The sequence below is a fragment of the Delphinus delphis genome, chromosome X, assembly GCF_949987515.2.
Source record: "Delphinus delphis chromosome X, mDelDel1.2, whole genome shotgun sequence".
Lineage (NCBI taxonomy): Eukaryota > Metazoa > Chordata > Mammalia > Artiodactyla > Delphinidae > Delphinus > Delphinus delphis.
The window spans coordinates 25,787,094-25,814,410 of NC_082704.1; the positions used below are offsets into that span (position 1 = coordinate 25,787,094).

Below are 27,317 nucleotides of genomic sequence, written 5' to 3' on the forward strand. Positions count from 1 at the left end.
ATATACACACATACATATATAGATATGTACACATCTACATACATATATGGATATATATATATCTTTCTTAAAAGTATAATTTTTATTATAATGTATTTTAACTTTATACAGCTGTATGTTGTATGTACTCTTTGGGAACCTAAGTTTTCCCCCTCCATATTTACTTTTCTAAGATTCACCCATGTATGTTTGCATGTTGCTGTGGTTCATTCATCTTGATTGTTGTATAATATTTCATTGTATGAATAACACTTCAAGGCCTTGGCACCTTTGCCCTCTGCCTAGAATGTGCTTCTCTTAGATATCCACATGACTACCTCCTTCACTTCACTCACGCCATTATTCAAATGCCACCTCATCTTAACACTATCTAAAATAGTGCACCATTTTACACTCTCTCTTTTACTCTTCTTTACTTTTCCCCATAGCACTTATCACTACTGCTCTGAATATTCTCACTTTGCCTCTCCGGATCCACTCTCCCCCTTTCCACCCTGCTCTGTGCCCTGCAGCAGATCTTTATGATCTGCAATAATAGGCTTCCTTGCCTTCTGGTTTCCCCTTTGGTTTTGCCTGTGAGAGATACCCTCAAGAGACAGGAGGGTGGGAGAGACTGGAGTTGTAGCATTTATTCCCCAGCTCCCTCCCTGCTGTGATTTTCCAGCAGCTGTGACGCTCCTGTCCGGTGACTCTCTCTTATTGCCATACTTCTCTCCAGGTTGACTCAGGGCCAAGTTATGGTAATGTCTTCTCATTCCCCTCCCACCTGTGGCTGCTGAATCATTTCTTGTCCTTTCACTTACTATTGTTTACAACTTTGTAAATACTCCTTCATTAAATGCTTATCAATCCTTCTGTTTGAATGCACCTCTCTTTTCTGCCAGTACCCTGAGTGACAGGACTGCCTGACGTTAAAATTATTTATTTTTGTTGTTGTTGATTGTCTGTTTCCCCCAGTAGATAGTAAGCTTCAAGAAGGTAGGGGCTTCCCTGGTGGTGCAGTGGTTAAGAATCCGCCTGCCAATGCAGGGGACACGGGTTCGATCCCTGGTCCGGGAAGATCTCACATGCCACAGAGCAACTAAGCCTGTAGGACACAACTACTGAGCCTGCGCTCTAGAGCCCGTGAGCCACAACTATTGAGCCTGCATGCCACAACTACTGGAGCCCACGTGCCACAACTACTGACACCTGCACGCCTAGAGCCCGCGCTCCGCAACATGAGAAGCCACTGCAATGAGAAGCCTGCACACCACAATGAAGAGTAGCTCCCACTAGCCGCAACTAGAGAAAAGCCCACGCATGGCAACAAAGACCCAATGCAGCCAAAAATAAAATAAATTAAAATAAAATAAATTTTTTTAAAAAAGAAGGTAGGGACTTTGGGACTTCCCTGGTGGCGCAGTGGTTAAGAATCTGCTTGCCAATGCAGGGGACACGGGTTCGAGCCCTGGTCTGGGAAGATCCCACATGCCACGGAGCAATTAAGCCTGTGCACCATAACTACTGAGCCTGTGCTCTAGAGCCTGCGAGCCACAAGTACTGAAGCCCGTGTGCCTAGAGCCCATGCTCCGCAACAAGAGAAGCCACCGCAATGAGAAGCTCACACACCACAACAAAGAGTAGCCCCCACTCGCCACACCTAGAGAAAGCCCACGTACAGCAATGAAGACCCAACACAGCCAAAAATAAATAATAAATAAATAAATAATTTTATTAAAAAAAATAAAATAAAAGAAGAAGGTAGGGACTTTATCTGACTCCCTGCTATATCCCCAAGGCCTAGAATAGGCTGAACTCATAATAAGCATGCAATAAATATTTAAGTGAATTATCAATACATATAATACTGCATTTTAAATGCTTACACACAAAAAATTGCTTGCACATACCTCTTTCAAAACAAATGCCATTATTTCTTTAAGCTACATACCTAACAGAATTGCAGAGTTGAGGGTTAAGTGGATATTTCATTTAGTAGATAGCACCAAATTTTCCTCCATTCTCCTATAGAAGGAATCCGGGCTCCATGGAGAAATGGCTGACTCTAGGACTGGAGCATGGAAAATATAAAATGAGTCGGGAGCACCATAAAAATTTTTTTAATTATAAAAAACTGAACAAACATAAAAACATAAACTGCCTGCAATTATAGAGGTATGTCAAAGGGATATAGGAGCCAACTGAAAGAGCTTCCAATGGCCAAATTTGAAACAATATGAGCAACAAAATTATCATTGGATTATAATTCAAAATATAAAATAAATATCAACAAATCCATACTGATATTAATAAATGATTGAATAAATAAATTAAAGGAGAGTACACAAATCTCTTGTACAGAAGAATTCCAAATAATTTATGTAGATACTTTCTCAAGCCAGTGGAGCATAACTGCCCACTCCTTAAGTGTAGGATGTGCATAATGACTTCCTTATAAACAGTGGAGTTTGGAAAGAGAGAAAGAGAGTAGTGTTGCAGTAGAGAAACAAGCCAAACACTGTCTCAGCCAGGCAGTCAAGGTTCACCTCATCAATGATAAATCATGTTGATAGCATGTACCCTTGGTATGATGTATAACTATGGAAAATGCATCAGACAAACTCAAATTGAAGGATATTCTACAAAATATCTGACTGGACTCCTTAGAACTGTCAAGGTAGTCAAAAACAAGGGAGGTCTAAGAAATGGTCACAGCCAAGAGGAGCCTAAAGAGATATGACTAAAGATGATGTGGTCTCCTGGATGGGATCCTGGAGGAGAAAAAAAGGGGCATTTAGGTAAAAACTAAGGAAATCTGAAGAAAAGATGGACATTAGTTATGAATAGTGTATCGATATTGGTTCATTAGTTGTGATAAATGTACCATAGTAATACTAACAATAGGAAAAACTGGGTACAGGGTATATAGGAGCTCTCTGTAATATTCTTATATATTTTCGGTAAATGTAAAACTATCCTAAAAGAGTTTGTTAAATGTTTTAAAAATACCCTATCAGGATGGCTATAATTAAAAAGACAAATAATATCGTGTGTTGGCAAGGATGTGGAGACACTGGAACCCTCACACATTGCTGTGGGAAGATAAAACAGTACAAACTCTTTGGAAAACAGTTTGACAGTTCCATATAATGTTAAATATGGAGTTACCAAATGGTCCAGCAATTCCACTCCTAGGTATCTACCCAAGAAATGAAAACATATGCCCACACAAAAACTTGTACATGAATGTTCATAGCAGCATTATTCATAATAGCCAGAAAGCAGAAACAACAGAAATGTCCTTCAACTGGTGAAATAAATAAATATGGCTTACCCATACAATGGAATATGATTCAGCCATAAAAAGGAATGAAGTTCTGATGCATGCTACTACATGGATGAGCCTTGAGAATATTAGGCTAAGTAAAAGAAGCCAGTCACAAAAGACCACACATTGTATAGTTCCATTTATATGAAACGTCCAGAAAAGGCAAATACATAGAGACAGAAAGCAGATTAGTGGTTGCCAGGGTATGGGGAAAGGTGGGAATAGGATGTGTCAGCTAATGAATACAAGATTTCTTTTTTTTTTTTTTTTTGGTCAGCAAAGAGCTCTGCTCTTTATTGAACGTGTTACTAAAGAGGTTTAGTCAAAAAGACCAAAGCCCATGTCATCATCAGACTCTTCACATTCTTCTTTCTTTACTTCTACTTTCCTCAGCTGGGGCAGCAGTGGTGGAGGGGGCAGGACTTCCTGCTGGTGCAGGTCCACCAGCTGCTGGGGCAGGTCCACCAGCCCCCACATTGCAGATGAGGCTCCCAATGTTGACACTGGCCAAAGCCTTTGCAAACAAGCCTGACCAGAAAGGTTCAACATTTACACCAGTTGCTTTAATGAGGGCATTGATTTTATCCTCCATGACCATCACCTCATTGTCGTTCAGGATGAGGATGGAGTAGATGCAGGCAAGCTCTAAGACGGAGGCCATGGTGCGGGGGAGTGCTAGGCAGGGGCTGCCTGGCGTGGTTCTAGTCGCCCGATGATGTGAGGGCCTCACCCCAACGCGGCCTTAGACACCTAAGTGGCAGCTGAGGAAAGGGACAGGATTTCTTTATGGGGTGATGACAATGTTCTAAAATTAGAATGTGGAAATGGTTGCACAACTCTGTGAATATACTAAAATCATTGAACTGTATGCTTTAAAGGGGTGAATTTTATAGCATATAAATTCTATCTCAAGAAAGCTGTTATCTAAGGGATTTTAACCAGAAAAAAATTCTAAGTGTGTTGATTTTGGGGGCTCTTTCTGTTGCTAATTTGTAATGTTATTGCACTGTGATCAGAGACTGTTACTCCTATGATTTCTGCATTTTTGCAGACTAATAAATGAGTCATTTTGGAAAATGTTCTATGGGTATTTGCAAAGAAAACACAATCTATGTTTGGACAGGGTAATCTCATATATATTATATATATATGTATATATATATATATATATACATATATATATTCAACCTTGTTGAGTAGTGTTATGATCTTCTGTATATCCTTACTTATTCACATGATCTGATGATTTCTTAGAGAAATATTTTACTTCAAATATGCCTGAAAGTCTGGCCAGCAACCCCAATCTTATCTCTTATTAAGTTATTCTGAACTATTTCAAACCTTCTCCACTTTTCTCAAATTTTTGCCACCCCTCCCCTAACCATCACATCCTACTTTATACATAAAAATGGAAAGGAAGATGGGATTGCCTTCATCTGCCTGGTACCAAACAAACAACTTACAACTGTCTACCTTCATCCCGTTCCATTTAACTTTTCTCATTCTTCTAACAATAGAAGAACTACCCCTCCTTCAGAGACCCATTTCTCCACCTGCCCTTGGTATTCCATTCTTTTCCATTTTCTCAGAAACCTTGCCTTATCAATTATCCTGTTTCTCTCTTGATTCTTCAGCACCTCTCTCTCTGGAGTCTAATTCTTCTCTCCTTGAATCTGGACTTGTCTTAGTGACTTCTTTAACCAAAAGAATGCAGCAGAAGTGATATTCTGGAATGTATAAGGCTAGGACAAAAGAAGCCTTGCAGCTTCCACCTAGGCCTCTTGGAACACTTACTCTTGGACTCTTGAAGCACCATGTAATGTGTCTGCCTACCCTGAGTCCATCCTTCTGTGAGAAGACCCAAGCTAGCCACGCAGAGAGGCTGTCTGGAGAAAAAGATGTCTAGCCCGCCCCCAAATATTCCAGTTCTCAGCTATTCAAGTCATCCCAGCTGAGGCCCCAGACATCATGAAGCCAAAATGAGCTTGATGTGCCTTGTCTAAATTCTTGACACAAATAATTATCAGATATAATAATAATTATTATTACATTTTTGTTTTACGCCACTAAATTTTGGGATTGTGTGTTAAGAATAACTAGAAAAGAATAACTAGAATGGGGACTTCCCTGGTGGCACAGTGGTTAAGAATCCGCCTACCAATGCAGGGGACGTGGGTTCGAGCCCTGGTCCAGGAAGATCCCACATGCCGCAGAGCAACTAAGCCCGTGCACCACAACTACTGAACCTGCACTCTAAAACCCACAAGCCCGTGTGCCACAACTACTGAGCCCACATGCGTAGAGCCTGTGCTCCTCAACAAGAGGAGCCACCACAACAAGAAGCCTGCGCACCGCAACGAAGAGTAGCCCCCACTCGCCGCAACTAGAGGAAGCCCGAAGACCCAATGCAGCCAAAAATAATTAATTAAAAAAAAAGAATAATTAGAACGGTCAAAAATGACCTTCGTGTTGCTAAATGTAATTGACATGTTTTCATCCTCATTTATTTGACCTGTCAGTAGCTCTTCTTTCAGGGAACCATTGCCTCTTTTTGAAATACTCCCTTCCTTTGGTTTATCTGACACATCACTCTCCTGGCTTTCCTTATACCTCTCTACCCTCTACCTCCTTACCTTCCTTTACTCAACCACTGAATCTTAACATTTAACTCAGTTACAACCCTTCTTCTCACTTTACAATCTCTCTTTAAGTAATCACATCCATATCTGGGGCTTCAATTACCCCCTGTTCATATATCTCACAAATTGAAGTCCCCAGTTTTTCTCTGAACTACAAAGATTTTTATGCCCACTACACACCTCCTCTTACGTGTCTCAAAACACCTCCAATTCAACATATTCAAAACCAAAGTCTTTTCTTCCCCCTCCCCCTATAAACCAAAACCAATAACCTGGTCTTCTTGCAGTGTTCCCCATCTCCAAGAATGGCACCATCGTCCATCACTTGCCTTTTGCAAAGCCAGAAACCAGGAGTCACCTTTGCTATGTCCTCTCTGTCATCTTCATGAGCAACCCACCCTGAAGTCCTATCAATTTTGCCTGTTAAATCTCTTGAAACTCTCTTCTTCTCTCTCAATGTTGACCGCTTGCACCACCTCTAAGATATCTTCTGACATATAGTTAGAGCCTTCTTGCCACGCCATGTGGCTTGTGGGTTCTTATTTCCCCAACGAGGGATTGAACCCCGGCCCTTGGCATTGAGAGCCTGGAGTTCTAACCACTGGGCTGCCAGAGAATTCCCACTTAGAGCCTTCTAATTGAGCTCCTTGCTTTGACTTTTATCCAGTCAATACCTTTTACAGTCAGAATTGTCTTTTTCACTTTTAATCTTTTCAATGATTCTTATTGTGCTTAGAATAAGGACACAATTAACATAGCCTCTGAGACCCTGAATATTTACTCCTTTAGTCTCATCTTATAAAATTCCCCACTTGCTGATTGTCTACAGCCGAACCAACTCTTTTGTCCCTTGTATGCACTGGGCTTCCTCCTACCACAGGGCCTTTGCACAGACTTTTCCCTCTGCTTGAAATACTTTTTCTTCCTCTTCACTCAGTTAACTTCAAATCTCTGGGGAGGTTTCACTTGCTCAGGGAACCTTCCCTGACCTCTCACACCTCTGTGTACCTCTCCTACAGAGCACTCATCACGGTTGTAATTTTACATGTATTTGAATGAATATTTGAATAATGTCTATCTCCCTGACTAGACTGAAAGCTTCATGTGGCAGGCACCAAGGCTGTTTTGCTTGCTACTATGCCCAAAGTACCCAATACAATGCCTGGCACATATTAGGTGCTAAGTATATATTTGGGGGGGAAAGTAGGGGAGAAAGCAGGAAAGGGGATAAGGAGGGAAGAGGGAAAGGAGGAAAGGGAGAGCAAGAAAGGGGATCCTCCACCTATGATTGGTTATTTGTAAATTTGTATTCTGTTAGTATCCTAACAGTCTTTGTCACTAATTCATGTTGTTAGGTGCATAAAGGTACATGATTGTCACACGTTCTTAGTGGAGTGTACCTTTTTTTTTTTTTGCGGTACGCAGGCCCCTCACCGTTGTGGCCTCTCCCATTGCCTCAACCACTGTGCCACCAGGGAAGCCCGGAGTGTACCTTTTAACAATATTAAATACCCTTTTGTCTCTTTTAATATTTTTGGCTCTGAATTCTATTTTTGTCTGATTCAAATAGTGGGGTTTTTTGTTTGTTTGTTTTTTGCTAGCATTTGGACAACTCAAAGTTTTACTGTTTCTTTGCTTACCACTATTTCTTATATTCCACATCGTCCTCTTTTTTGGATTCATTTCTTTCATTTTGCTGTAATACCTACTTGAGTAATTCACAAAGGTTCTGAATATACCTACAATGTGTTCTGAATATGTCAGAAAATTAGAATCTGAAAATTGGAGTTTTGTTCCTTGTATTACTTCACTCCTTCCCTTTCCCCACTCAGGGACAATTGTTCTATTTACAGTAGTCCCTCGGTCTCCACTGAGGATTGGTTCCAGGATCCCCCATGGATGCCAAAATCCTCAGATGCTCAAGTCTCATATAAAATGGCGTAGTAAGGCTTCCCTGGTGGTGCAGTGGTTGAGAGTCCGCCTGCCGATGCAGGGGACACGGGTTCGTGTCCCGATCCGGGAGGATCCCACATGCCGCGGAGCGGCTGGGCCCGTGAGCCATGGCCGCTGAGCCTGCGTGTCCAGAGCCTGTGCTCCGCAGCGGGAGAGGCCACAGCAGTGAGAGGCCCGCGTACCGAAAAAAAAAAAAAAAGGCATAGTACTTGCAAATAACCTATGTACATCCTCCCATATAGTTTATTATTATATTTTTTTATTTTCAGGTGTATTTATTTATTTTTATTGAGGTAATATTGGTTTATATTATATGTTTCATGTGTGTAACATTATATTTCTACTTCTGTATACCCTACAACGTGCTCACCACCAAAAATTCAGTTTCCATCCATAACCTTACAGTTGATCCCCTTCACCCATTTCATCCTCCCCACATTCCTCTGGTAACCACTACTTTATTTTCTGTACCTATGTTTTTGTTTGGTTTGGTATGTTCATTTATTTTGTTACAATGGAGTACTATTCAGCCATAAAAAGATGAAATCTTGCCATTTGCAATAACCTGGATGGACCCTGAGGGTATTATGCTAAGTGAAATAAGTCAGACCGAGAAATACAAATACTGTATGATTTTAATCATATGTGGAATATAAAAAAACAAATAAACAGAAAGCAAAACAAAATAAATGAACTCCTGTATACTTTTTCTCAAATTGAAGTATGGTGGTTGTACAATATTATATGTTACAGTTGTACAATATAGTGAGTCACATTTTTTAAAGGTTATACTCTATTTATAGTTACTATAAAAACTCCCATATATTTGAAATCATCTCTAGATTACTGATAATACCTAATACATGTCAATGCTTTGTAAATAATTGTAAATACAATGTAAATGCTATGTATATAGTTGCCAGCTCTGTAAATTCACTTTTGCTTTTTGGAACTTTTTAGAATATTTTTGATCTTTGGTTGGTTGAATTGCAACCCTCGTTCTTCTCTTTTTTTTTTTTTTTCCCTGCGGTACGCGGGCCTCTCACCATTGTGGCCTCTCCCGTCGTGGAGCACAGGCTCCGGACGCGCAGGCTCAGCGGCCATGGCTCATGGGCCCAGCCGCTCCGCAGCATGTGGGATCCTCCCAGACTGGGGCACGAACCCGTGTCCCCTGCATCGGCAGGCGGACTCTCAACCACTGCGCCACCAGGGAAGCCCCGTTCTTCTCTTTTATGTTGTAGATTTTCTCCAACTATTTCTGGTAATCCTTTGTTGTCTATGCATATTAGTGAATAAGGGACACACTGATTAGCAAAGATAGCTTGCCTGGGCTCCCTCTGCAGTTGTGTGTCAGACTGCCCTGTCTCCTGAGCAGAAGGACTTTGTGTAAGTGGGTTGTGTGTGCTGACCTGTCAGGCTTCCCTTTAAGGTAAGTAACTATGAATGAGACAGAAAGGCCATTCTCCCTACTCCCCGCAAATTGCCAAAACAATTTTACTCTGGCAGTGGGGAACTTTAGTGTATTTCTCTCCTGTTCAAAGTTCCTTCTCTTTTTTTGTTTTTCCATATATTTTGTGGAAGTCCAGATTACACCACGGTCTGCTCTGTTTTCTTCTAGGATCCTACACTCACAGTAGCAAACTTTTGGAAGCAAATAGCTCACTTTCTTTAGTGTGAATGGGTTGGGGGAAGGAGACGTAGGACTGATCACAAAGGGGCCCAACTGATCCTTCTTTTCTGAATACAATTCTTTAATTGACCAGAGAGCCTCCCCTGCTCTTTGCATTTATTCATTCTGAGATTTTATTTACTCTGGATTTAATCCAGTAAATTTCTCTTGCACGTTTTGGACTGGGCTCCTCCTACTTTCTTACCAATATGATCATATCTGATTTCTATCCTCAACGGATTCTTCACAATTTCTGAACTGCTGATGATACACTTTCCTTTAATTATACCACTCTTGGTCCTTTTGCTATTCTGATGTTTTAAGACGTTTGGGGAGGGGAGAATGGGGACAAAGCACTTAGGCTGCCATCTTGATCTAATCTGACCAAAGTCATTTTCTTATGTCAATTTCACTGAGGCAAGGAGAGTGGCCAGTGCTCACTCTGAGAGGCCAGGGGAAAGGGCATCTTCCAGTGCTGGCTTCTGATTAGTCAGGACTTCTAATAAAGGTCCATTAGGATTGAGAAATCTGGTGTCTGAATATCAGTGCTTCTGAGAGAGACAAGGTGACAACTAGCAGGCATGATCCTCAGAGCAGAAAAATTGTACACAAAAAAGTGCCCCCATTGGGTGAGTTGATTAGAAAAAGGCACTCCTTTGGGTAGGCCAATTAGAAAAATGCTTGCCTTTCTCTGCTGACAGTGGCATCCCTGCATTAGGGCCCAAGGCTTGTGGACTAGCAGAGTATGGGCTAGATTTCATCCTCTCCCACCCCCAACACACATACCCCCTCAGTGGTACACCTTTGTGCAGGGCATATCCTGCAGAACCATATATAGGCAAATAGTAGTCTCTGCCAATGCTACGTACAATGCCCAGAGACAAGGTCTCTGCCATCTGGGGCTTCTCCCAATTCCATGTACAGGGCTGAGAGGTCAGGTTCAAGCTCAGAGACTTTGCTCAAGTGGGCCTCCTATGGCAGCAACCTTTGCTCCCCACTAGCCACTGTCCCAAGAGACAGCCCTCTGACCTCCCTGAGCTCTTGCAGAGCCAACATTGAATTGCAGCTCAGAGATCCTGCCTCCAACAATTGCAGAGCTCTGGTTTTAGAGACTAGGCCCTTCTCACTGGAGACAGAGCCACCCTCAGCACCAAGAGCAAGGTCTTTAATGCAAATGCCAGCAACAACTCTCAGAGACCATCAACCACCACTAGGCCACTCCAAGAGCTGTCCTCAGGAACTAGGGACAAGGCCTGTACTGACCAGGCTACAGTGCCTCCTCCCACAGCCTACCCCACTCACCCGACCTGGGCCATCCGCTTATCTACCAGAAGTAATTATCGTGGCAACCCTGCAGGAATAAGGCATGGATGTCTGCTACAGCGTTTTTTGTTTTTGTTTTTTATTTATTTATTTATTTTGTTTTTATTTTTGGCTGTGTTGGGTCTTCATTGCTGTGCGCAGGCTTTCTCTAGTTACGGTGAGTGGGGTCTACTCTTCGTTGCGGTGCACGGGCTTCTCATTGTCGTGGCTTCTCTTGTTGCGGAGCACGGGCTCTAGGCATGCAGGTTTCAGTAGTTGTGGCACGTGGGCTCAGTAGTTGTGGCACAGGGGCTTAGTTGCTACGCGGCATGTGGGATCTTCCCAGGCCGCGGCTCGAACCCGTGTCCCCTGCATTGGCAGGCGGATTCTTAACCACTGCGCCACCAGGGAAGCCCCACTACAGCATTTTGAAGGTTCTGAAAATGTAATAAACCAAGAAAATAAAATAAGCTGTATAAAACTAAAAAGGGGGAAAGAGAAAAAAGTATAATTATTTGCAGATGATATGATTATAGTCATTGGGAATCCAAGAAATGCAATTTTAAAACTATTAAAACTGAGGAGTCTATGTAGTGGACATCTGTTGTTTTGGTTTGCCCAGCATTCCTTCCTCCCTGCTTCTGGTAATAGCACTTCTCTTCCTTTGGAGATCTGTTACTCCTTCACTGTCCTTTCAATATAGTCCTGGTGGGACGAGCAATGTTAGTACTTTGCCCCATTCCCCCTTTGCACACACAGCTGGGCACCTAACCCAGGATGGACTAATCATAATATCAAACCCTGCTGGACACTGTGGCAGCTCCAAGAGGTAGGCATATGACCCAGACCAGAGATCTAATACCTTCCTTGGAATATTCCAAATCAGAGGTAAAGAAGTAGCCTTCTCTTTTCTTCAGATCTTAAACCATAAGTAGACCCCAGAGTAGTTGATAGCTGTGTCTCTACCATGTGGAAGAGTCTTAGAGAATGAGGCAATACAGAGAAGAGAGAGGCTGAGAAGACAGATGAAGAAAGGAGTGCCTAGGTACTGGCTAGACTTGAGTCTCTGGATCAAGGTGTGTCTGGGATCTGCCCTGTCCTTCCCAGTTATATAAACCAATAAACTCCATTTTCCTCTTCAGCTTATTCAAGCTGGGTTTCTGCCACTTGGAAACAAGAGTCCTAACTAATAATACAAGCTGGATGTAAGATAAATGTACAGAATCCCATAGGTTTCATTTTTCCATTTTTTGAAGCATTATAACGTGGTTCCATTTTGTTTTATTTTCCAACATTTAATATAAAATTTTTTTAACATACAGAAAAGTTTAAAGAATTTCACAATGAACACCAATATACCCACCACGTAGATTTTACAATTAACATTCTATTATTATATTCCAATAGCTTTCTTTTATTCTAGCAATACTAGAAATAGAAAGAGGAAAAAGAAGTATCCCATTCACAGTAGTGGAAAAAGGTATATGTGAAATGTCAACTGGCACAGACAAATAAGGGCCCCCAAATTCTGCTCTCTCTAGACAAAGGATGAGGAAAGGACCAACCCAGCAAGACAGAAAATTTTAGACAACTGATGTACTCTAGCCAAACGCCACGGAAAAACTGTGCCCCGCCCCTCACCCATGCCACCCTGGGCAGGTTACTTCGAGGCGGCCATCCCACTTCTCCTACCCTGGCCCACTGAGTGGAGACCACGTGGGGAGCCTGGCGCCTCTCCCTCTCCGCGCTGGGATTGTGTCCGAGGAGACCCCGAGGAGAGTCAGAACTTTCACTACCACTCAGTGGTGTTAGTGCAGGAATTGCACCAGTCTTGAAATAGAACAACTTTGGCTGACCTGCTGATGTCCCATAGGTGGTATTATTCAAGAGAGAATAACCCAGACTTTGGATAATGTATCCATTGATAGCATATCTTTTTGAGTGTTCGTTTTTTCGCTTTTGGCGCCAACTATGCCTTCGTTAGGTGAGTGGGGTTTCCCCTGAAGGGATTGGTCAGATCTGCTGTTAATCATTGTTGAAAACCGTTAAATCCACAGGAAATCCAACCTCAGTGGGCAGAACTTAGCTCAGCGGTCTGGCCCTTGTCGCTAGCGTGTTTACCGAACGATTGTCTTCCGAGACCTGGGGCCTCTCACCGTTGTGGCCTCTCCCGTTGCGGAACACAGGCTCCGGACGCGCAGGCTCAGCGGCCATGGCTCACGGGCCCAGCCGCTCCGTGGCATGTGGGATCCTCCCGGACCGGGGCACGAACCCGTGTCCCCTGTATCGGCAGGCGGACTCTCAACCACTGCACCACCAGGGAAGCCCGAGCCCTGAGGTTTTGAGATTGAACTAGATAGAACAACAAACAACAACCCATCCTGCTGATCCTCGTGGGACGGTGAGTTAAGCGGCTTCTCTGAGACTGTGTAACACGGGGAGGATTTCCTTTAGGAACTTATTGAACGTCGACCTGCTTTAGGGTCGAGAGACAGTAAGCGATGCCACATCTTTAGACAGTTTTTAAGTTATTCTTTATGTTGTACTTCCTTTCATTATTCTCAAACGTTTAGAAGAGGTATATTAGAAGTTACAGCCTTTATTCACCTGAGGTGTGGAGAATTTAGGGGAAAGTATGTGAGAGCTCAATTTATCTGTCGAGAAAACTGCCTCCGGCAAAGCGGTGACCACGGGAGGACCCTCAACAACCACAAGTCTGTAGCTTGCTGAAGAGGCCACAATAGAAGATAATTAGAGACCTGGTTCAGATCACAAGTGAACTCGTACTTTGGAGAACCCTCAAGATAGCTGCAAGACAGTTGGAGGGGAGTCTAGTTCTTGGCATTCCAGCCAGCGGGGGCTCAAGCCATCGAAATTCAAAATAGGATTTGATGGGCTACGTCAGACTTCCAGTTTAAGATGTTAGTCTGAACAAATGTGTTTTTTCTCCCCCCAAGTTAGCTTTAAATGAAAGACGAAAAATAAATATTAGAGCCATAGCCGTAAGGGATAACAGGGAACGGTATGATTAGTAGGCCGAAATTGTGAGGATTTTCTTTTTTCTTTTAATAAATTTATTTATTATTTATTTTTGGCTGCATTGGGTCTTTGTTGCTGCGTGCAGCTTTCTCAAGTTGCGGTGAGCGGGGGCTACTTTTCATTGCGGTGCGCGGGCTTCTCACTGCGGTGGCGGGGCTTGGGCTCTAGGCGTGTGGGCTTCGGTAGTTGTGGTGCGCGGGCTCAGTAGTTGTGGCTCGCAGGCTCTAGAGCACAGGCTCAGTTGTGGCGCACGGGCTTAGTTGCTCCGTGGCATGTGGGATCTTCCCGGACCAGGGCTCGAACCCGTGTCCCCTGCATTGGCAGGTGGATTCTTAACCACTGTGCTACTAGGGAGGCCCTGTGAGGATTTTCTTGAAGATACGAAACAAATAGGATAAAATTAGTTGGGAAACCAGTCAATGAATCCATAATACCATCCAGATATGGGAGAGGGCAGCTGTAAAAGTGAATTCTCTGTTTTCTCACAGAGACCCCAACGATAGATGATGTCACAGTCATCTGCTTGGGATGGGAGTGCCAATGGAGCCGTCTCAGAAGGTACTGGTGGTAAATAAACTAATAAAACTTAAAGTTCAAATAATTGTTAAGAATATGTTGGGCTTCCCTGGTGGCACAGTGGTTAAGAATCTGCCTGCCAATGCAGGGGACACGGGTTCGAACCCTGGTCTGGGAAGATCCCACATGCCACGGAGCAACTAAGCCCGTGCGCCACAACTACTGAGCCTGTGCTCTAGAGCCCACAAGCCACAACTACTGAGCCCACACGCCTAGAACCCGTGCTCCACAACAAGAGAAGCCACCGCAATGAGAAGCCAGCGCACCACAACGAAGAGTAGCCCCCACTCACCGCAACTAGAGAAAGCCTGCGCACAGCAATGAATACCCAACGCAGCCAAAAAGAAAGAAAGAAAGAAAAGAAAGAATATGTCTAAGAAGCTTGAGTAAATTATTAAGCTATTACTAAGAAGATCAAGCAGAATGAAACCATTATAAAAAATTAATAGCAAGGTGGAAATCAGTTTCCTGAGAGGGATCAGGGGATGGTGGTCAAGTGGGCACTTCTGCTTTTGCTTTGCTGTGGTTGTTTTATAGTGAGAATGAACTCATGTAGTATTTTGACAAAAACTTTTTAAAGTTTGATCATATTTAGCGTTGCTAATGGTGTGGGCAATCAGTGGTCATTCTGAAGGTGGGTGTGTATGTGCAACATTCCTTAAGGGTAATATGGCAGTCTATCGAAATTTAAATATACCTTCTTTTTTTTTTTTTTTTTTTTGTGGTACGCGGGCCTCTCACTGTTGTGGCCTCTCCCGTTGCAGAGCACAGGCTCCGGATGCACAGGCTCAGCGGCCATGGCTCACGGCCCAGCCGCTCCGTGGCATGTGGGATCCTCCTGGACTGGGGCACAAACCCGTGTCCCCTGCATCGGCAGACGGACTCTCAACCACTGCGCCACCAGGGAAGCCCCCTTCTTTTTTTTTTTTTAACATTTTTATTGGCATATAATTGCTTTACAATGGTGTGTTAGTTTCTGATTTATAACAAAGTGAATCAGTTATACATATACACATATCCCCATATCTCTTCCCTCTTGCGTCTCCCTCCCTCCCACCCTCCCTATCCCACGCTTCTAGCTGGTCACAAAGCACCGAGCTGATCTCCGTGTGCTATGTGGCTGCTTCCCACTAGCTATCTATTTTTCATTTGGTAGTGTATATATGTCCATGCCACTCTCTCACTTTGTCCCAGCTTACCCTTCCCCCTCCCCGTAACCTCAAGTCCATTCTCTAGTAGGTCTGCATCTTTACTCCCGTCTTGCCCTTAGGTTCTTCATGACCATTTTTTTTTTAGATTCCATATATATGTGTCAGCATACGGTATTTGTTTTTCTCTTTCTGAATTACTTCACTGTGTGTGACAGACTCTAGGTCCATCCACCTCACTACAAATAACTCAATTTCGTTTCTTTTTATGGCTGAGTAATATTCCATTGTATATATGTGCCACATCTTCTTTATCCATTCATCTGTTGATGGACACTTAGGTTGCCTCCACGTCCTCGCTATTGTAAATAGAGCTGCAATGAACATTTCGGTACATGACTCTTTGAATTATGGTTTGCTCAGGGTGTATACCCAGTAGTGGGATTGCTGGGTTGTACGGTAGTTCTATGCTTAGTCTTTTACGGAACCTCCATACTGTTCTCCATATTGGCTGTATCAGTGTACATTCCCACCAACAGTGGGAATTTCAAGATTGCTTTGGCTATTCGGGGTCTTTTGTGTTTCCATAAAAATTGTGAAGTATTTTGTTCTAGTTCTGTGAAAAATGCCAGTGGTAGTTTGATAGGGATTGCATTGAATCTGTAGATTGCTTTGGGTAGTAGAGTCATTTTCACCATGTTGATTCTTCCAATCCAAGAACATGGTATATCTCTCCATCTATTTGTATCATCTTTAATTTCTTTCATCAGTGTCTTATAATTTTCTGCATACAGGTCTTTTGTCTCCTTAGGTAGGTTTATTCCTAGATATTTTTTTCTTTTTGTTGCAGTGGTAAATGGGAGTGTTTTCTTAATTTCACTTTCAGATTTTTCATCATTAGTGTATAGGAATGCCAGAGATTTCTGTGCATTAATTTTGTATCCTGCTACTTTACCAAATTCATCAATTAGCTCTAGTAGTTTTCTGGTAGCATCTTTAGGATTCTCTATGTATAGTATCATGTCATCTGCAAACAGTGACAGCTTTACTTCTTCTTTTCCAATTTGGATTCCTTTTATTTCTTTTTCTTCTGATTGCTGTGGCTAAAACTTCCAAAACTATGTTGAATAAGAGTGGTGAGAGTGGGCAACCTTGTCTTGTTCCTGATCTTAGTGGAAATGGTTTCAGTTTTTCACCATTGAGTACGATGTTGCCTGTAGGTTTGTCATATATGGCCTTTATTATGTTGAGGCAAGTTCCCTCTATGCCTACTTTCTGGAGGTTTTTTTATCATAAATTGGTGTTGAATTTTGTCGAAACCTTTCTCTGCATCTATTGAGATGATCATATGGTTTCTCAGAAATACTTTTACACATGCACAAAGATATATGTTACAGGATGTTCATTGCTGCATGTTTGTAGTAGCAAAAAATTGGAAGTACCAAACGTCCCAAAATAGGGGAATGGTTACATAAAATGTGGTATGTTTTTATTAGCAAATAGTACACAATTTTTAAAAAGAATTAGATAGGGCTTCCCTGGTGGCGCAGTGGTTGAGGTCCACTTGCTGATACAGGGGACACGGGTTCGTGCCCCGGTCCAGGAAGATCCCACATGCCGCGGAGCAGCTGGGCCCGTGAGCCATGGCCGCTGAGCCTGCGCGTCCGGAGCCTGTGCTCCGCAACAGGAGAGGCCACAATGGTGAGAGGCCCGCGTACCGCAAAAAAAAAAAAAAAGAATTAGATAGATCTCCATGTACTATCATGAAAAGATCTCCAATGTATATTAGGTTTAAAAAGCAAATTGTAGAACTTCATGTACAGTAATGATACCATTTTTTAAAAAGACAGTAAAGCTTATTTGTATAAATATAAATATATATGTACATAAATCCTGAGGAAGGCTGTGCACCAAACTTAACAGTGAAGGGACACTTCCACTTTTTATCCTGTGTTCTTCTATATTGTTTTTGTATTTTTTTTTACAAAAATGTGTTTTTGTGTCATTTGTATAAGTAAACAAAACCGAAAGGTAACCATTAATAGAATATAAATAGTTCATAGAACTTCCCAGCCAGTAATAGTTAAAAAAAAAGGAAATTCAGTCAGTCCAGCAAAAGTAAGGAAGGGGGAAAAGAAACAACAAGAAAGTGTGATAATTAGAATTTTTTAAAAGTGACAGGAATATGTACATCCATATACAGTTGTCCCTTGGTATCCACAGTGGATTGGTTCCAGGACCCCCTCGCCCCACCCCCTCCCCCTCCCTCTCCCTCCCCCCTCCCCCCTCCCACCACCTCCCCTCTTCCCCTCTCCCCCTTGCCCTCACGTCCCCCCCACCCCCTGCAGGAATAACAAAATACCTGATGTTCAAGTCCCTTACCTGAAATGGTATAGTACATTCCACCCTCCGGATCCACTGATGCAGAACTGGTGGATACAGAAGGCTAAATGTACTATGCTGCCCATAAAAATGGTGAGGTAAATCTATGAATACTGACACGGAAAGATGTCCATGATATAATATTAAGCGAAATAAAAGTCACAGAACAATTCACATAGTGTGAACTATTTTTTTAAAAAAGCAAAAACTCTGTATATAGCTAACTATATAGAAAAAGATCTTTAATTAGCAAACTGTTAACTGAGGTTAACTTTGGGGATTGGGGGGAGCTGTCACCTCATTTTATAGTCAAAGGTTGTTGAGACCTGGACATCTCTAAATGTACAGCTGATCATATTACTCCCTTCACTGCTTGAAGCCCTTCAGTGGGTTACCCATGACCTAATGGAGTGAATCCAAACTCTGGAGCATGCCGTACAAAGTTCGTCATGGTCTGAACCCTGCCTGTCTTCGTCTCCCGCCATCCTCCCTGTAGGCCTATTGCACATCAGTCACACAGCATGGTCATGCTTGCATTTGCTTAAATGGGCCATGATTTTCCTCATACTTCCATGTCTTTGTACACATTGTTCCCTTTTCCAGGTAACTTGTAGATTTCCAGATCTCACCATCCTGATACTACAAATTAAGTTCAGATTTGTATAATTAGTATACAAATAACAATTCCAAGCCCCCATCTTGTGGACCATGGGAAGTCTATTCTTCCACCAGGTTGGAGGGCGATTCCTCCAGCTCCTGAGTAATTTCAGGGAATCTAGGAGAAATGTTCCAAAAATCAGTCCTAGTTGTCGTTTTCCATCTCTTCCAGGTATTCATTCTCCAAACTGCTATGCTCTAGCGTTCAACTGATCACCACTTGCTGTCTTTATACTTAAACTTTTTTTATTATATAATTTTAATATATACGTAAGAATATGTGTGACATGTAATTTATGGAGCATAATAATAAAACAAAAATCCAAGAACCCATCATCAGCTTAAGAACTAGAACACTACCAATGCTTTTGAATCTACCTAAATTCTCCCCCTTTGCTTCCCCTAAAGCAGTCCCCTATCATGGATTTTGTGTTTATTATTTCCCTTCTATATTTTAAGTTTTATCACATTATATATCCATGAGTTTTCTTATCTTTGAGCTTTACAAAAAATTACCAAATTGTATGTATGTATTCCGTGATTTGCTTTTCTCATGTAACATTATTTCTGTGATTTATGCATGTAACTGCAATTTATTTTTCAATGCTGTGTAGTATTTTCTTGTGTGAATATACCACATTTAGTCATTCTGTCGAAGAATATTCTCTTGCCATTCTTTGAAGTCTGTGTCAAAGGTGATGCAGACTAGGAACAGAAAATCCTTAGTGTGTTTTGAATCACTTCGTCCTTTGTGACACCACTAAACATTCTCCATGTATCTTTTTTTAGCACTTAGCATATTTAAGAGCAAGGGTCAGCAATTTTTTTTTCTGTAAACGACTAGGTAGGAAATATTTTACGCTCTGCGGGCCATATGGTCTGTTGCAGCTACTGAACTCTGTTGTTTTAGCACAAAAGCAGCCACAGAAAATATGTAGATGAATGAGTATGGCAGTGTTCCAATAAAACGTTCTTTATAAAGATAGGCAGCTGGCTGAGTTTGGTCCACTGGCCATTATTTCCCAAACCCTGCTCTAGTTCGTCTGAATTCCTGTAGCATTGTCCAATATTGTGGTCATACGTGCATCTGTATCATCTCATTTCTTTCTCATTATCTTATTTCCCATGCCTCATCACCCTCTCCTCCTGCCCTTTGTGATTCTGAGTTCCTGTATCTAATGATGAGCCCAACTTGTCCAATTCCTGAACCAGTGTGGCTCAAAGCAAGAATTATTATCAGTAGCCACAGCTCCAACAGCAAGTAGGGTATAGAAGTAAGGCTCAGTGCTAAGAGGCCTAGGAATTGCTGTACCAGATTTGAGACTGGGATGCTGCCTTGATTTCTGTCCTGAGCACTCCAGGGTTTCTGGTTAAGACTGAAACTACTCCTGAGAACTATCTCCTTGCAATTTCCTGAATATGCCTTATTCTCTCTCACCTTCAGGATTTAACTGTGCTCCCCATTTTCCCTTTTTGTGCCCCCCCATCCTTCCCACTCCCCTTTCCTGGCTAGTTCCCACTTACTCTCTGGGATTTAAATTTACTTTCTCTGGAAGCTATTCTTAACTCCCCACCCTTACCCTTTCTCCACCCCACCACACCCGACCTTCCTAGGCTGTGCAGGTGTCTCTCCTCTGTGTTCCTATTACCAGCCTTTATCTGCTCTGCCCTGTAGTTTTATGCCTCGCCCACTAGGCCAGTAGAGAACTGTTTGAGGGCAAGGATTGTCTTTGTATACTCAGTGACTGGATCATAATGGGTCCTCGGGCAAGGTTTGTTCAGTGTTTGCCTGGATTTGGCTAGGAGGAGCTGGATTCAACCTTTGGTGAAGATCAGCCACTGGCTGAGGGTCCAGCCAGGGAATGGACCGATTTTCTATAACCAAACTGCCACTCTGTCTTTGAAGGTACATTGCTTGGTGCTGTGTGCTGTGTGCTTGATGATGGCCTGAACTAAATCCAAGCTTGGGCTCCTTTTGGGCACTGTGATTTGGCTCATCTCCATAAAGGAGTTGTTTCACTATTCCTCATTTTTTCCTCCTGGTGAGTGGGGCTCTGAACGTTTTTTCCTAACTTGTCTATTACTTGAAACATTTTTATGGCATGTCTCCTTACTAAATTATAAACTATGGGAAGTACTGTATTTGGAGTTAGAGAAAAGCTGGGTTTGGTTTAAGTCTGTGCTTTGTGACTTTGGCAAGTCATTTTAACCTCCTGCCCTGAGCATGTTTCTCATCTGTAAAATGGGGATGGCACTTGACCTATTTCACAGTGTGGTTATGAGGATAAAATAAGATTGTGTGTGAAAGTGCTTTGAAAAACTGTAAAATCAACTGCAAATGGAATTTCGTATTAGTTCTGTATTCCCTTATGACATCTGTAGTCCCTTATGACATCTAGCACCATGCCTTGCCCAGAGTAGTTTGCTCAATACATTTTTATTGAATGACCAAATGAATTGGCAAGAGAGATAATGCTATCTGTGGGAATAAAGAACATTTAATAGAATCAGGAAAAACAGATCATTTGGCAATAGAAACATCCATATGGTGAGTGATAATTCAAAAGTTGGGCATTTATGGATAGCTCCAAACCTACATTCCCAATGTCTGCTCTTTGTTTTGCTTATTTAAAAAATTAAAATTTTCTTTTAACATGATTTTGGCAGCTGAGAGAAGCTGTCAAATTTGACTTGATGCTAAATATGCAGTCCTCTCAAAGCAGGGTTGGCCCCGGGCAATACTGTGAGGTCAGCAAAATGTACTCTCAGAAATCTTTCCTCCCTTGATGGTAACTGTCTTCCCCTACCCACATTGCAGTGCCTACACATAGTTCTGTTTACCTCCAGGCACTTAGGACTTTTGTATTATCCTTTGTTCCCAAGAAGCATTCACCTAAAAGGGTCAGGAACTAAGTCTTCCTGGCTAATTTGCATTTGAAAAAAGGATTCCTAGAGAAGGCGGCTATTTTTATCAAAAGGAATGAATAAATAATTGTGAAATTTCAGGCATTAAAAGGAATACAAAGGCTTATCAGCCTCATTCAAATCACAGTGGTACTTATTTCACCTACAGTTGTGGCCTCAACCCTGGAGTTATGTAGAATCACCCAGAGAGCTTCTTAAAAAAACTGGTAATTGAGGCCCTACTCACTGAGATTCTAATTCCGTTGGACTAGGTGCAGACCTGGGCAAAGGTGTTTTTTTAAAAAACTCCCCAGGCAATTCTGTTGTGCAGTTAGAGTTGGGAACCTCTGATTTAAACCTAAATTGGCCCTGCTCTTAAGAAAAGCTGAAGCCATTGGAAGATCAAACCTTAAAGCAGGGTGGGGGTGGAAGGGCTGTGAGAGTCATTGATAAAGTGAGCAGAAGGTTAAAAATAGGCCCAGCAACTCCAGAATAAGCAAGTGCTTGGCAGCACCAAAGGAAGAAGTAATCTGTGACTGATCCGTCCCCCACTCGCAAACCCCCAGGGGAAACTGCCTGCCCCTAACTGTTGCTTCTTAAAAATCTACTTTCCAGATGGTTCACAGGTTATAACAGTAGATAAAATCTCTTGAGATAAGGAGATAAGTACTCTAATGGTTGATGTACCCAAGTCAGTAAATATTCAGTTGATGAGATAACTTTACATAGAATGGATTTTGTTAAAAACAGGAGATCTGTGTCATTTATTTACATTTTACTGAACACCGTAGGTTCAGCATTTGTTATTAAATTCCTTGCTTTATAAAGCAACTCCAGGATGGACAAAGGGTGAATTCACATTGTGTAGCTGGATCATCATTGCTTAAGCTTTGGCCTTGGTCATCCCCTATCAGTCCTTTGCTACTGATAGCATAACAAAACCCTTATTATGACATGTTTACTATGTCACCACTGCTAGGTCTGACTCCTCTGTATTTCCCTCCTTCAGAGATGGTCCTTCGGAAAAGTGGGTAGAGAGCCTGCTTTTACCCAGCAGTTGTCTTTTCTGGACGCGTTCTTAATGCTTGCTGCGGGAACATCTTTCTGAGCAAGCAGTTATCTCCTGTTTTTAAGGAAGATCCCACCCATGGATAACAAGGCTTCACAGAGTGAGTATTCACTGACAAACCCCTCCTCAGAGATGTCTGGAGAAGACCCCAAACCACGCACCCAGGGGAATCTGCATGATCAAAAAAGGGAAACTGGTTACACTCTGCCTTTTTAGAGAGATGCCTATAAAAATAGGGGAATGGACATTAGATAGTCCTCTGTCTTTATTTGTATCTCTTCCTTTATGCATATACTTACCTTTATAAATAGCTACAGATTTATTTATTTACTTGATTAAAAGAAGGCCAATAATAACTGTACCTCATCTGGCAGCATTGTTAAGTTTTATTAATGTTTCTAAGATATGAGTTGAACTCACCAGATGAAAGATTCTGTATATGGAATATGTTAAGTGCCCAATCGGGTTTAGTCTGATAATGGCCATAATTGTATGGTGTCCTACATTGCACGACTTGATTATTGTGGTTTCATTGAGTTAACCTTGAAAAGTGTATTTTAATGCTGAGAATGTCTTTAATGTTGGTTGGCAAACATTTGGGTATATAGAATATAAGCTTATGTTTTAGTTAGCCCCAATTAGTCGATTCTTGATGTAAAAGATGTTTTACAAAGCAATGTGGGTTTTTCTTCCTTTTAAATTGGTCCGAAGTTCCAAAAAGACACAAAGTCCTGGTCTTCATACATCACATAGTAATATCTAAGTTGGTTTGTGCCACAAAATGTAAATGTTAAATTAAAAAAATTACATAAATTACGTATCCATATTAAGATGTGCTAAATATGTGAGAATTGACCTGGCACAAAATAAATTAAGACTGTAAAATGTTAAAAGGAAGTTTTTTTAAATTAATTATTTTATTTATATAAATTTATTTAGTTATTTATTTTTGGCTGAGTTGGGTCTTTATTGCTGCGCACGGGCTTTCTCTAGTTGTGGCGAGCAGGGGTTACTCTTCGTTGCGGTGCAGCCTTCTCAATGTGGTGGCTTCTCTTGTTGTGGAGCACGGGATCTAGGGTGTGCGGGCTTCAGTCGTTGTGGCACACAGGCTTAGTTGCTCTGTGGCATATGGCATCTTCCCGGACCAGGGCTCGAACCCGTGTCCCCTGCATCGGTAGGCGGATTCTTAACCACTGCACCACCAGGGAAGTCCTCAAAAGGAAGATTTTTATTAACCACTAAGAAAAAAAAAAATATTTTCCTATGAAACTCACTTAAGGATATTTCATGGAAAACTTAACTAGTAGGTTAGACTACTGGGTCATTCAAAGTGAGCTAGAGCTCAAGAGTCAAGTATCTGTGCTTTTAGAGCTAACATGTAATGTGGAAGACTGAAGGGCTTAGATAACCGTGTCAGATTGGGAGCTATGATTACTACCACGTAGTTGAATATTAACAGGATTCAGCTATCCTGTATGTTAGTATAAAAGTTTATCTTTGTATGGCACTAATTTTTGTAATTTTTAAAATAGCTAGCACTTCCATACACCCTTCTGAGGAATATAGTTACATGAATTAGAACAAGGCCTACTTTTTTTTTTTCTTGTTTTTGGTCTTGAAAAGTCCTTGGTTAAAATACAAATCCTCCTAGAAAGGGTACCACTTTGGGCCATTATCAGCTGGCCCATCCATACACCCTTCTAAGGAATATAAGTACATGAATTAGAACGACCTTTATCATTGTCCTGAAAAGTAGCCAGTTAATCCTCCCTTATGAAGACATGGCATTATTTTATTCTCATTCAATGAAATACTCAATTCAGTAAGTATTTACTCTGAATTTACACAGTTGTTCAGCACCGTGTGAAATGTGAGACAGAATAAAAGAGGGTTTAATATTTTCAGATATCTTCCCTGGCCTTAAGAGTTTACAGTCTCATTTTGGACAGGAACAACAACACGGTTCATTCGAAACAGGTAGGAGTCCATCTTCCCCCTTTGAGGCCTCTTATCTCTCTTCTCTGTGGCCCTGGGGCCTTAGTTCCATTAGAGCCTTGCTTTCAGCCTGTTGTCATCAAACAGCACAAAGCTGATAGTGGCCCAAGTTGGTGTCTTTTCTAGGAGGATTTGCTTTTTAACCAAGGACTTTTCAAGACAATAAAAAATAAAAAGTGGACCTGTGTAAACAAAATTAAGAAAACTGATTTATTCTTAGGGTTCTGATTTGTCTATCTCAAACTGTACAATACAAACTGCTTTTACTCCATCCATAATCCTGTCACTACCCTGCTTTTAAAAGCCCAGTTTGGTCTCCATACCATCTACCCTACCCTACAGGGTAGACTCCAAAATTTTTGGCTTCATGTTCCAGGCATCCTTGAGCCTCATTTTTCTTACTTTCAACCAGACATACTACTTTCCAGCCTCACTGCACTTTCCATTTTTCCATAAACAGGCCAGGCCCTTTCACAACTCCCTGCTTTGCCCCTGTTTCCACTGCCCAGGATGGCTTTCACCCTCTCTCCTCTTGTCTTTTTGGAAACTTCCTCTTTGAGACCCAGCATAAACCTCAATTCCTCTGTGAAGCTCTTCCTGACTATTCCAGAATTCTCTCAAATGTCTTGCTTCACCTGTTGCTGCAGCACTTTGTACGTTGGTTATAGTACTGTTATAGAAATTAGTTTTGAGACTCTTCTCCCTCTGGCTTCTTGATGGCAGGACCTGGTATAGTGTCTGGCATACAGAGTCTTTCAGTACATGCTCCTTGAATGTTTCCGCAGTTAGAAAGATCAACAGGTTGGCAAATTTAGTTTTATTTGACATTGTGTTCTCCTACATCTCCTCCCCCCCAATACCCTCAGGTTAAATAAAAACTCCCAACAGGGGATTTACACGGTTTATTGTTGCTAATTTAACCAAATTTAGAGGTTTGTTCTTAGGATTACTTCATTTTAAAATTTGCACTCGTGTACTATCTTGGTAGAAAAGATTGACTTTTGCCAATATTGTTGTCCTAAAACGTCTTGAGACAAAACGTATGAACCAGGATTTGGTAAAAGAAGTGGCTCTGTTTAGTCTGTAAATTACTGAGTTAATGATTGATGGGGCTTGGGGTTGGTCCTGGGAATTGTGTTAGGGAGAAGTGTTAGTTACCTTCCTGTTTCTTGGCCTTAGAATGCACCCTTAACTCGGGCTTCCCTGGTGGGACAGTGGTTAAGAATCCGCCTGCCAATGCAGGGGACACTGGTTCGAGTCCTGGTCTGGGAAAATCCCACATGCCATGAAGCAACTAAGCCCGTGCACCACAACTACTGAGCCTGTGCTCTAGAGCCCGTGAGCCACAACTACTGAAGCCCGCGTGCCTAGAGCCCGTGTCTCCGCAACAAGAGAAGCCACCGTCGATTAAGACCCAACGCAGCCAAAAAATAAATTAATTTAAAAAAAAAGAATGCACCCTTAACTCTAGCCAGCCATCTTAGAAAATGCTCCTGGTAGGAAGGTAAAAGGATTTGCAACTACATTACTGAGAAAGGTATCAAAACACTCAGTATTGGGTCAGCTGTGTCCTTGACATAAAAGAGAAACAATTTATAGTTCAACCGAATGAAAAACTCATTTTTCTTTCTATATAAGTTCTTTTTCTTTTCCTTTCCTATCTTAACATCATGACATTCCTCCCTAGCATTAGGCATAATGGCATGATTCTATTTTCCTCCATTTCGGGTTACTCCTCTCGCCTTGCAACCCCTCCTTATTCCTTTATCGCTTTCAAAGTTTCCATTCTCCGTTCCCTTACTTTTACTCCCTCCCTCTTTTTTCCCAGCTAGCTCACCCCGCCCCTCACCGTCACCACCTTCCCTCCCCTTCAGGCTCCTTCCCGCTCCTTCTCCCGCCACCACCCCTCCCTGCCCGCCTCGCGTTCAGGAAGCTCCAATCAGGAGCTCCGAAGGTGTCTCGAAGGCCCGCCCCCTCCTCCCTTTCCACTTCTCTGCCCCCCCTTCTCCCTCCCCCACCCCACCCCCACTCAAGTCCTGCGGACCTGGGGGCTTCGGGATCTGGGCGCTATGAAAAGTGTCTGCTCAGTCACTTCCGGTAAGGGCGTTGCGGCGCGAAGCTTCCCGCGGGACTGTTTAGGAGGGGGTGGAAGTAACCGGTGGGCCGGGGGAGGAGAGTGCTGCCTGGGAAGGGGAGCGAGAGAGGGAGGCGGAGGGAGAGCAAGCGCGAGCGTCTCGGGCGCCTCAGCGGCCCCTTTCCCGCCGCCTCCCCACAAGCCAGCTCCCCCGCCCCCCGGCCGCCTGCAGTGCTGCTCTCCACCCCCCACTCTCGCGGACTAACACCGCCCCTCCCTCGCCGCCGCGTGACCGGAAGTGGCGCCATCTTTAGCTTCTTGTGCTATTGACAATAACAAGCTCCGTTTCTCTCCCCCTCCCCCCTCCCCCCAACCACGGCATCTCCCCTCCCAGAGAGAGGGAGAAAAGGAGGAGGAGCTGCAGCCTCACAGACTTACTGAGTCGCTCCTGCAGAAAGGGGGGAGAGAGACCGAAAAGCAGGGGAGGGGGACGGCACGGCCGTTTACCTGTCTGCCTCCTCATTCGCTCTCCCCCCTTGTTCTGCTCACTCCTGGTGTCAGCCTATCCTCCTTCCCAAACCCTCCCATTCCCCCGGTGGA

At 42.6% G+C, this 27,317-nt stretch overlaps 1 protein-coding gene, 1 long non-coding RNA gene and 1 pseudogene across 3 annotated transcripts in view; 1 reads left to right on the forward strand and 2 right to left on the reverse strand.

Moving 5' to 3' along the window:
* Nucleotides 1-1,988: 1,988 nt before the first annotated feature.
* On the reverse strand, nt 1,989-27,262 carry LOC132418652 (uncharacterized). The gene is made up of 3 exons (XR_009518030.1): nt 27,225-27,262; nt 18,019-18,065; nt 1,989-2,053 (listed from the first exon to the last, which is right to left on the reverse strand). It is a non-coding gene; the product is annotated as an uncharacterized lncRNA (long non-coding RNA).
* LOC132418315 (large ribosomal subunit protein P1-like) lies at nt 3,629-3,971 on the reverse strand (annotated as a pseudogene).
* Nucleotides 26,639-27,317, forward strand: part of CUL4B (cullin 4B) — a 34,573-nt gene continuing 33,894 nt past the window's right edge. Inside the window, exon 1 of one of the 2 annotated variants that reach the window (XM_060002650.1) lies at nt 26,639-26,740. In XM_060002650.1, coding sequence (XP_059858633.1) covers nt 26,713-26,740 — 28 coding nt within the window. In that variant the 5' untranslated portion in view covers nt 26,639-26,712. The remainder of the gene's footprint in view (nt 26,741-27,317) is intronic. The other variant, XM_060002649.1, reaches the window with a different exon arrangement.